At 38.1% G+C, this 12,383-nt stretch overlaps 1 protein-coding gene across 1 annotated transcript in view; it reads right to left on the reverse strand.

Moving 5' to 3' along the window:
* Positions 1-666: 666 nt before the first annotated feature.
* pcf11 (PCF11 cleavage and polyadenylation factor subunit) overlaps positions 667-12,383 on the reverse strand; it is a 31,441-nt gene continuing 19,724 nt past the window's right edge. Inside the window, exons 9-16 of the mRNA XM_063053955.1 lie at positions 12,214-12,316; positions 11,039-11,155; positions 10,828-10,927; positions 4,749-4,932; positions 4,306-4,461; positions 2,655-2,747; positions 1,831-1,866; positions 667-1,639 (exon numbers count right to left, since the gene is read on the reverse strand). Coding sequence (XP_062910025.1) covers positions 1,430-1,639; positions 1,831-1,866; positions 2,655-2,747; positions 4,306-4,461; positions 4,749-4,932; positions 10,828-10,927; positions 11,039-11,155; positions 12,214-12,316 — 999 coding nt within the window. The 3' untranslated portion in view covers positions 667-1,429. The remainder of the gene's footprint in view (positions 1,640-1,830; positions 1,867-2,654; positions 2,748-4,305; positions 4,462-4,748; positions 4,933-10,827; positions 10,928-11,038; positions 11,156-12,213; positions 12,317-12,383) is intronic.

Consider the following 12,383-nt stretch of genomic DNA (forward strand, 5'->3'; position numbering starts at 1 on the left):
TTCATGGTATTTATATGCCAGTAGGTTTCTGACAAATTTCTAAATACAGCTAAGTCAAAAAGAACATGATGCTTGTTCTAAAATACTGATGGTCTTGTAAAGTCCTCCATGAACTAACAGCACTGGATATCATTATTTTAACAGTATATTTGTGCTAAGAATAACTGCAAATTCTCCAGGATGTCAGAGATAGGGAAAATGTTAATGCTAACCAACTTTTTTCAGAATATACTGGATTAAAATGTAATAAATTTTTGGGGATAAGGAAATTGACAGTAATATAATGAAAATCTAGAAAATTCTAGGACACTGTCTCATTGACAGATTTTCCTCTCAAAGGCTCGTAGAAATGTCACTTTGCTCAAACATTTATAATGAATTAAGTTTGATAAGATTTTTGAAGACATGAGTAGTAAAATATTTTAGAAACAAAGATAGCATTAGTATGCCATCAGGTATTGAATACCAGCACTAAGGCCTCTTTGTTCTTAAGCCACAAAACTTTCAGGCAGGCAATATTCGCTAATATTCTGCAGTCCACTGCAGAATTAAATTGCAGTGTAGACAATTGTACAAGATGTAACCAATTAGGGAAATTGCAGTATATATTCTTTCCAAATTGGTCATTAATGAACAGTTTAACAAATAATTTTCTAATTGGTTGATTTTTAATTCAAATTTACATAAATAAATAGACAAATATTGTGTCCAGCTGGTTTATTTAGTTTAGTACATACAAGGTTAATTCAAATACCGGTAGTTCCAACACTGCATTGTTCATCTTCAGGTGCGCAGGATTAAGTTTTACTATCAAGAGCAATTTGTAATGCAGGAGCCCACATGAAAAAAAACCAAAGTAACTTGTCAGGTAAATATCAATAATTTTATTTCCTTTTCTCAATGGTTCAGATCCTGTAATTTTAACAAATTTCTTAAATGAACCAAAGTATTCATTTTCATTGCACCATAAATATTTAAAACTTAACTTAAACACTGCCTCAACTGTACACAAAACATTTCAAAAATATTTTATTTTATTAGAATTTACATTCTTACAAAAAAGCAACATTTTCATTCCACAAGTGCATTCACACATATGCAGCACTCACACAGTAATGCACACCTGAACTGCACATGCAGTTGAACATACAAATACCAAAATGTATTCAATAGTTAACTTCAACTGAGATCCCTGCCTCAAATAATAAAATATAAAACAAATGGGGAGGGTTTAAATTTGACGATCCTTGAAGATAGAATGAACTATTGCTGTTTTGCATGTTTCCCCAATGATTTTAAATGTTTCAAGAGGTAGTATTACTTCACTATTGTAAGAGACTCTCATATGAATGGATACATCAAATCCAACCATTCTTTTGTCCTCTAATACTGAAGTCTGTTAAGTGAAAAAAATCACTTCATAAAAGACTTAAACAGATTCCACTTTCACAGTTGCAGTATCTTTTTCATTCTTCATGTCTGTCAACACACAGCTGCCTTCAGTCTCAGTGTTTTTGCAGCTGCTGGCCAGATCTGAGGTCTTGCTATTAACATCCAATTGTTCCTGTTTAATAACTAAATGTAGTGGGTTTTCTAAAGGAGCTTCACTTGGAGATGGAGTTGAATCTGTAAATGAAGCCTAAAGAAAAAGAAGTTTTCATTAGAGTTATAAATTTTATCACACCTGAAACATTAAAATCAATAATTGTAAATTAACCGCACCAAAAAACTCCATGGACTTCAAAAATATCTTACAATTGAGGATCTAATCAGGCACAAGACTAGTACAGTATTTGTGTACAATGAGATTAACTTAAATACTATACTCACATTTTTATAATCTTCATAACATGCTGGATGATATGTCTAAAAGGAAATGAGATAGGTATTAGATATTTCAAATGTTTACAAATGTTACTTGGATATAAATGCTACTTGCTTTGCAAAAGTAAGCTTAGTTTGAACTGAGATCATTGACAATGTAACATTCAACATTAGCAAATTAACACAAGGCTGGACCTTGTAAACAGTGTAAACCCATCACAGGATCAAACAAGTTCAAGGGTGTGAAATTTACAAAGCCCTTTATTCCCAGAACTGGTTAGTTATTTTACACTTATTTGCATCACATAAATGCTATTCAGATTTTTAAAAAATTGAAATAACATAATAGCCACCCATTAAGCTTTATATTAAACCTAGAAAATGGAGGAAATTTACTTCAAGATGTAATGAGCTACAATACTAATCAAACTTTCTGGTCCAAAAACTGAACCTGAATTGTTATTCCTTCAGGTTTTAACAATTTCCTTCCTTCTCAATTTGATCTTTATTTTCTCTCCTCCAGTACATCTCTGTACTGAACTTCATTAACACTAATTTAACCCACCCGCAAGTTTTTCCTCTCAAATAAAACTTCAAAGATCCAAGGTGCCCAGCTTTCATACTTCTAGCCATGTTTCTATTGGCTGCTACTTTTTCAAAATTATTCCAAGTTAAGTACTCTGAGGTATCCAATAAATTAAAGCAACAATTTGTAGGATTAACTACCAGAATCAATAAGTTAACTCAACTTACTTTCAAGTGATACTAGGTATGAATGGTTATAACTACCTATTTATTTATGTTATCTGGAAGAAAAATGAAACACTTACAGTATTATCCACACGAACTGCATTTTTCAGATGCCATTCTTCTTCATCTTCATCCCAATACTGCTCAAAAGCTTCTTGACAAATTTCACAGACCTACAAAAATAGTTTAATGAAGTTGTCAAGTATTTATTTAACTTAGGATTTATAAACACAACTTCAGATCAAGATGTGCTTAAACTTTCAAAGTTCTTCTGATGTTAACTGGGATGGTCTGCAAGAGAACAGTTGGCTATGTTCCTACTGAAAGGTTGGATTATTGTCAACATTTTGATTTGTGTAATGAAATATGTTCAGATTATTTTGTTTAATCTGATTTAAACTAAAGGAATCCTAAAAGCACGAAAAAGGAATAATCAGAATCAGTAACTTAGATCTGATAGATTAATGCTGCTGTTATAGTAAAAGCGTTATGGGAAAGCCACATTATGACTGAGTAAATTCAGAGATCTTGAACACCAGGATCAGGTCAAGATATTTACTTTTACAGAAGGCACATTCCCCTGGAGTGATGTCATCCATGCCACTTCCTTGGTTGCACCTTTATTCATTCCAATGAATCTAGGTCTGCACAGAATTGCATCTATTTGCAATCATGTGCCACCAAATAAACATTACAATTGTTCACTTGTTCTTTCCTGTTTTATATATCTTTTAAATTTAAAATGGTCTCACTGAAGTTGAGAGCTACAAGACTAAACACAAACAAGATGCCCACTTTGCCATACACCTGTGTCCTGACCACCTTCAATTTTAATTCCCATACCCACCCGGACCCATTCTTGACCTATGCTCCCATGGTAAAGCTGAACATGAACAAGGACATAATCTCATTTTACCTTGGAAGTCTACATCCTAAAACACATGAATACCAAATTTGTCATTTTCAGATGCCCTCCTTTTCCTGATCTACCCAGTTTCGCTTGTACTTCACCAGTCCCCATCATCCAGCCACTCCATTTGCCCATCACTAAAGTTCTCCCACCATGCTCCACATTACGTTATCAAACTATCTGCAGCCCCATCACCTTCCAGCCTGATCCTATTTCCACCCTTCCTTTCATTTGCTCATCACCCCTCACCTAGACTCATCACTTGCCAGCTCTTGCTCCATCCCTTCCCATCTCCTCTTTATACCGGCCATCTTCCCGATACCTCTCAGCCTAGATGAAGGATCTCAACCCAAAACAGTGACTGTCTGTTTTCCTCCACAGATGCTACCTGACTTGTCAAACTTCCTTTCTTTTTAGTATATAGTAAGTCTTGCAACTGGTTGTCCACAACCACTTTTATACTGCAAATAATGAACACCCAACAGATCTCCATTAATCTGAGCCAAGATTTTACCTGGCTTGTTTCAGGTCAGCCTAACATTTTTCAGAGAATTCACATAACCAACTTAACTGACATTTCTGGGACATCACATTTGGCCCAGTATTCAAAATTTTGCCTGCATTTCTTCAGTCATCAGAACAACAAAAATCAAGCAAAATATTGTACTGCACTTAAATTTCATTTTGCTTTTAGTTCAGTTACATTAATAAATGAAAAACCTCAAAAGAAAATATTTGCATCAATGAAATTCACTTTCATACAAGTTAGGAAAGATTTAAGTCTGACATAATTGTCAGTTACATCTTACTACCAATCCTACCTCATGTACTCCAGCAGGTCCAGCAGGAACACTTTGAAATTCCTTTTCCTTTGCAGCTTCTTGCGTTCTCTGTATAACTTCTTCATGGGCCTTCTCAAAGAATTGACTTTTAGCACGTTCTTCCAGGTCAGCAATTTCCTCAAATTCTATCCAGTCCTGTGGATGTAAAAATAATTTTTTCAAAAAACAAACCATCCCGAAATCTCAACTGCTCTCTTCATCCAACCATCCCCCTATAAATTCCTTGAAATTCCAAGTTATTCACTCTCTTCATGGTCGTACCTTGCGCACCACATTCTTTATTTCAATCTCTATTACCAATACCAGCTATCTGCTCAGTGCCTGGGTGGATCCAATTATCCTCACTACCACAATGCAAGAGCAAATCAACAAATACAAAAAAAATCCAACGTGGAAAGGTTCTGCTTGTTTAACAAACTTACCGTTAAACTGTAGTACCACTTTCTGTACGTTACTTTCTTAGTTACATCCTTTTCCATTCTATTCATACGATAATGCCAGTCCAAATGGTCTGCGTAAACATCAGTCTGTGATGCTGTGAACCGCATTCCACAAGAATAGCACTGAATACCTGTGTATAGGCGACTGATAACACCATCATACCGTCTGTTTTAGGAAGCAAAATAAACAGTGATGTAAAATGAACATTTAAATAGATTTTTAAAGTTCTTTCGAAGATAGCAGAGGCACAAATGCTCAATTCTTTTACATGATATACACTTTAAACCATCACACTCTTCAATAGGATCCACAAAAGCATCTGTTTCACTCCAAGCAACATACATCAAAGTTGCTGGTGAACGCAGCAGGCCAGGCAGCATCTATAGGAAGAGGCGCAGTCGACGTTTCAGGCCGAGACCCTTCGTCAGGACTAACTGAAGGAAGAGTGAGTAAGGGATTTGAAAGCTGGAGGGGGAGGGGGAGATGCAAAATGATAGGAGAAGACAGGAGGGGGAGGGATGGAGCCGAGAGCTGGACAGGTGATAGGCAGAAGGGGATACGAGAGGATCATGGGACAGGAGGTCCGGGAAGAAAGACGGGGGGGGGGGGTGACCCAGAGGATGGGCAAGAGGTATATTCAGAGGGACAGAGGGAGAAAAAGGAGAGTGAGAGAAAGAATGTGTGCATTAAAAAGAGTAACAGATGGGGTACGAGGGGGAGGTGGGGCCTAGCGGAAGTTAGAGAAGTCAATGTTCATGCCATCAGGTTGGAGGCTACCCTCTACTTCTCTAACTTCCGCTAGGCCCCACCTCCCCCTCGTACCCCATCTGTTACTCTTTTTAATGCACACATTCTTTCTCTCACTCTCCTTTTTCTCCCTCTGTCCCTCTGAATATACCTCTTGCCCATCCTCTGGGTCACCCCCCCCCCGTCTTTCTTCCCGGACCTCCTGTTCCATGATCCTCTCGTATCCCCTTCTGCCTATCACCTGTCCAGCTCTTGGCTCCATCCCTCCCCCTCCTGTCTTCTCCTATCATTTTGCACCTCCCCCTCCCCCTCCAGCTTTCAAATCCCTTACTCACTCTTCCTTCAGTTAGTCCTGACGAAGGGTCTCGGCCTGAAACGTCGACTGCGCCTCTTCCTATAGATGCTGCCTGGCCTGCTGCGTTCACCAGCAACTTTGATGTATGTTGCTTGAATTTCCAGCATCTGCAGAATTCCTGTTGTTTCACTCCAAACCTGTTTAAACTTGGGCCAGATTATTGAAAGCAATATTTTAAACTTGTACTTTTTATACAAAGAATCTATTAAAAGTTTGCCTCAAAGCAAAAAATCAGAATGCTCCTATACATAGAAAACATAGAAACATAGAATAGTACAGCACAGTACAGGCCCTTCGGCCCACAATGTTGTGCCGTCCCTCAAACCCTGCCTCCCATACAAGCCCCCACCTTAAATTCCTCCATATACCTGTCTAGTAGTCTCTTAAACTTCACTAGTGTATCTGCCTCCACCACTGATTCAGGCAGTGCATTCCATGCACCAACCACTCTGAGTAAAAAACCTTCCTCTAATATCCCCCTTGAACTTCCCACCCCTTACCTAAAAGCAATGTCCTCTTGTATTGAGCAGTGGTGCCCTGGGGAAGAGGCGCTAGCTATCCACTCTATCTATTCCTCTTATTATCTTGTACACCTCTATCATGTCTCCTCTCATCCTCCTTCTCTCCAAAGAGTAAAGCCCTAGCTCCCTTAATCTCTGATCATAATGCATACTTTCTAAACCAGGCAGCATCCTGGTAAATCTCCTCTGTACCCTTTCCAATGCTTCCACATCCTTCCTATAGTGAGGTGACCAGAACTGGACACAATACTCCAAGTGTGGCCTAACCAGAGTTTTATAGAGCTGCATCATTACATCGCGACTCTTAAACTCTATCCCTCGACTTATGAAAGCTAACACCCCATAAGCTTTCTTAACTACCCTATCCACCTGTGAGGCAACTTTCAGGGATCTGTGGACATGTACCCCAAGATCCCTCTGCTCCTCCACACTACTAAGTATCCTGCCATTTACTTTGTACTCTGCCTTGGAGTTTGTCCTTCCAAAGTGTACCACCTCACACTTCTCCGGGTTGAACTCCATCTGCCACTTCTCAGCCCACTTCTGCATCCTATCAATGTCTCTCTGCAATCTTTGACAATCCTCTAAACTATCTACACCACCAACCTTTGTGTTGTCTGCAAACTTGCCAACCCACCCTTCTACCCTCACGTCCAGGTCGTTAATAAAAATCACGAAAAGTAGAGGTCCCAGAACAGATCTTTGTGGGACACCACTAGTCACAATCCTTCAATCTGAATGTACTCCCTCCACCACCACCCTCTGCCTTCTGCAGGCAAGCCAATTCTGAATCCACCTGGCCAAACTTCCCTGGATCCCATGCCTTCTGACTTTCTGAATAAGCCTACCATGTGGAATCTTGTCAAATGCCTTACTAAAATCCATATAGATCACATCCACTACACTACCCCCATCTATATACCTGGTCACCTCCTCAAAGAACTCTATCAGACTTGTTAGACACGATCTGCCCTTCACAAAGCCATGCTGACTGTCCCTGATCAGACCATGATTCTCTAAATGCCCATAGATCCTATCTCTAAGTATCTTTTCCAACAGCTTTCCCACCACAGACGCAAGGCTCACTGGTCTATAATTACCCGGACTATCCCTACTACCTTTTTAGAACAAGGGAACAACATTCGCCTCCCTCCAATCCTCCGATACCATTCCCGTGGACAACGAGGACATAAAGATCCTAGCCAGAGGTTCAGCAATCTCTTCCCTCACCTCGTGGAGCAGCCTGGGTAATATTCCATCAGGACCCGCAGACTTATCCATCCTAATGTATTTTAACAACTCCAACACATCCTCTCCCTTAATATCAACATGCTCCAGAACATCAACCTCACTCATATTGTCCTCACCATCATCAAGTTCCCTCTCATTGGTGAATACCGAAGAGAAGTATTCATTGAGGACCTTGCTCACTTCCACAGCCTCTAGGCACATCTTCCCACCTTTATCTCTAATCGGTCCTTCACTGCTATCATCCTTTTTTTCTTCACGTAATTGAAGAATGCCTTGGGGTTTTCCTTTACCCTACTCGCCAAGGCCTTCTCATGCCCCCTTCTTGCTCTTCTCAGCCCTTTCTTAAGCTCCTTTCTTGCTTCCCTATATTCAATAGACCCAGCTGATCCTTGCTTTCTAAACCTCATGTATGCTGCCTTCTTCCTCCTGACTAGATTTTCCACCTCACTTGTCACCCATGGTTCCTTCACCCTACCATTCTTTATCTTCCTCACCGGGACAAATTTATCCCTTACATCCTGCAAGAGATCTCTAAACATCAACCACATGTTCATAGTACATTTCCCTGCAAAAACATCATCCCAATTCACACCCGCAAGTTCTAGCCTTATAGCCTCATAATTTGCCTTTCCCCAATTAAAAATTTTCTTGTCCTCTTTGATTCTATCCTTTTCCATGATAATTATAAAGGCCAGGGAGCGGTGGTCACTGTCCCCCAGATGCAAAAACCCACTGAGAGATCTGTGACCTGACCCGGTTCATTACCTAGTACTAGATCTAGTATGGCATTTCCCCTGGTCAGCCTGTCCACATATTGTGACAAGAATCCATGCTGGACACACTTAACAAATTCTGCCCCATCTAAGCCCTTGGAACTAATCAGGTGCCAATCAATATTTGTCCTATGAAAGTCATAACGAACAAAGGATTACTAGTCAAGTTTATAAATTAATTCAATCTATGAATATTTTCTTGCAACAGCATTGCATTATTATAAATGTGTGCATTCTCATTAAAAGTCCAGTGTCTCATGGACGTAATTTTCATGCTAACATAAGGAGCCTGTTCCTATACATATACCCCATTTCCAAAGACCCTCTCCTAATAGTGTGAAAGCTGAGAACTTTACACTGAACTATACAGTATATCCAACTACAGAAGCAATTAATACCCGAACTACAGTATGGGGAAAAGCTTTAGTCAATCTAGTTAGAGCACTGATCAACGTCAAGACAGTTTTGAGATTACCTAGAAACAAAAAGCAAACAGAACAGCCAAAGTCTGTGGGACTGTAGCAAGTTCTCCCAGATGCCTGTAACAATCTACCCACTGATTCTTATAAAACTGCATGACAGCTGATGCAGTTTGAAAGGCAAAGGGTGGTCACATCAAATAGATTTAATTCTTTTTTTCTGTTTATTGCTCATTAGTTTTGCTCTTTTCCTCCCTGATACTTAGAAACTTTATTTCATTTTTGAAATAATCTTCACTTCATTGAATTTTTTTTTTTTTACATGCGCCCTAAAACTACTCTGCACATTGGACAATGGGATGGGTATCAATCTTTGTTCATTCAGATAAGAAACTGAAGAAAATGGTTAAATTTTAGATAATATTCTTCAACAGCTTCAAGATTCTTCAATACCTTCCTCTTTAAAAGGTCAATGATAAGAATGCTTGACGTAAATGACAAGGCCCTTTTTACAAATTCCTTGTTGATTTTCATTTTCTACATTTTCCTCTATTGCTTTTAACTTATGGAAATATGAGGCATTTTCTCTGGAAATGTAATCTAAATCCATTCAATAGTCACAGTATTTCAATACATTTACTAGTCAAGAAAACTTTAGTACAAAAATACAAATTGCTAAATGATTCCTTAATATTGTAAATCATGTTTTGATTCAAGTGTCATTTGTGATCCCCCCCCATGTTAATCCAGTAACTAACCCAGCTTTATTCCCTACACCTTTAATTCATTTTAACTAAACTTTATCAGCAATTGAAATTATATTATGTACCTACCGTGTAAGAGTTCTAAACTTCTATCACTTACTGTTTCTTAATTTGACACCAAAAAGGCCTGTCTCTATTCCTAAATGCCCCATTTAACAGAACAGACTGTGCTCGTTTTCCTTGATCTTTAACCCTAATTTCATAAAATACCAGATTGCTTGGACTTATTTTTCCAGGTCATTTTATCCATGGGAGTTTAGTGATCATTCCAGCAAACCTATACTTTGACAAAATATTCCCGTAGCTGTTTCCCAGAACTGCTAATAGCACTGAACATTTTTGTTTAAGCAGTAGCTACAGCTTCTATCCACTTCTTTCCTAGATTCCTCAATTTTCCTTTTGCCTTTACTTCTGATATCAATGATATTTTCATGACCATACACTGCTTCTAGTTTTACGCTATGCAGAGATTACTTAATGGGCTGCACAATGGTGCAGTGTCAGAGGTCTGGGTTCAACCCTGAGTTATCTGTGTGAAATTTGCACAAATGACCCTGTGCTTCCTTCCACTCCCAAAGGAATACAAGTTAATATAGTGGCCAAGTAACTTAATTAATCTGTACGTGACTGATGTTCTTACACTGTGTATTGGCTTACAGCAATGCACTTCCTGGTCTTTGGTCATTGTACTTCAATCAAACTAGCTCATTAAAACAAATGCAGGTCTTTACTAATCAACACATTGTATGAAAGTAATTGGAAAGCACTTTCAAGCAGCAATGTACAGATAGTCAAATGCTTGTAGTATTTATTCTATAGAGAAATTACCAGATCCAAAATTTAAAAACTCATACCTCACAATAAAGCCATTTTAAATGGTGAACACTAAATGGAATAACAGGATGTAAACCTTTCCTAGAACATATTAAAAACATTGCACAATGAAGAAATAAAAGACTTACTTCCTGAAAAAGCTCAATATAGCAAAATCCACAAGTAACAGCCTAGCAATCAGAAACTTTGCTTACGTTTAAGAGTTCCTTCCTTCCCTTTCAAAATGCCAGTAAATAAATGAGTGAAATTTACATGAATCTAACTATAATGGTTGAATCATGGTTTCAATATTAGCTGTCGAGTCTGGCATACATTGCTTTGATCCTTTTGAGAAATCAGATTCTACAGATATTAAAATTATAATCAACATCAGTAATTTAGAGAGAAATCACTTACTGTTTCAGCTCCTCAACCTGGAAGTTGGTAAGATCTGGAATGTTTTCCTCATTTTCTTCCTCCTCATCATCTTCAATAGCGGAAGCTTGAGAATCACCCTCTGGAAAAATCAGACTCCAAATTTATTCAATAATTCACAATATTTTGAGTTATTTGCTACTAGTTTAATTTAGGTTTTGCAGGTAAAAACAGTTGTTCAAAAAAAACTCACGTGTGAGCGTGGATTCCACTGGATTTGACTTCAAAATTCCTATAGAAATCAGCTTTGAAACCAGCTCATTCACATCCACTTGTCCCAAATGATTCTCCAAAGGTGCAAAAGATGATCCTATGATTTCATAACAATTACACAATAAGTAATTGCTAACAGAATAGCCTCAGATATTGTTATATTGATGTAACAGTGACAAACCAAAGACCAAGTTTTATCTTACTTGAAGATTAATGCCAAATATTACTGGCCATTTCAAATACAAGGTTTCATGCTATAAAGCGAAAGTTACTCATTTCTCTTACAGAAGAGTTTATTGCAATTAAAATATAAACATTTTCTTCCATCTAGTTACCGAAAGGCAGATTTCAATTCACAAGAATTGAACCAAGACAATTATTTGCACATTAACTGTTATACAATTTAAATACTTTCTCCAAATTCCTCAACCCCCTTAAAGTTTCTTCCTTGAGTGAAAGTCCATCTTCTGCCTTCCTTAACATGCCTGAACTTAGTAATACTCTTAAGACCTGGGCATAAGGCATTCTTCAGATCAGAGGGCATTGAAAATTTGGTAAACACAAAGGCCAGGTAGAACAAATGTCACTGAGCTGAAGAGTTACAGAATTAGAATCAGTAATTCAATGTAGACAAATGATTTTAAAAGTGTGCCATCAAAAACCACAGGTTAACGTTTATGGAGGGGGAATGTAAGAGGAAATCAGAAGTGTGGATGGGACTGCAACAAATAGCCTCAGGCAGGACAGAGACCTGCAATGATGAACTAAGACAGGCTTGATGACTTGGACACAGAATTGGAAGTATCAATAAGATGAAATTAATGGGAACTACCTGACATTAAAAATAATGCCAGCATTAAGTTTCTCCACTCTACAAAAAACAGAAACGAAACTGGTTTTCTAGGTATGATTTGATAGGAATAAAATGAGTGAACTGCAGCCTCATCCTGACAGCTAAAGAGAAAGCCAGTCAAATGACTTACAAACAGTAGTAAAAGGTGCAACAGACAAAGTTCTAAAACAATTCCATGGACTAGAGAAAAGCAAAATTGAGATCAAGACTGATTACATTAGGACAAGCTACAAGATCAGGCAGAAATTTGATAATTTAATAGAAAACTGAAGTCACTAATTTACTAGCAGAAAATGTGTTACCTTGCTGTATCTGCGTAACTGGAACAGAAGATTGAGATGGCAAGTACTGTTGCCCTTGACTGTATGAAATCTGACTGCTGGAGAAACTAGTTATGGCATTAACCTACAAAACAAAAGCACATCATGAAAACCAGATTATCAAAAACTTTGAACATCAAGTTTCTGGCATC

Source organism: Mobula hypostoma, chromosome 7, assembly GCF_963921235.1.
Source record: "Mobula hypostoma chromosome 7, sMobHyp1.1, whole genome shotgun sequence".
NCBI lineage: Eukaryota > Metazoa > Chordata > Chondrichthyes > Myliobatiformes > Myliobatidae > Mobula > Mobula hypostoma.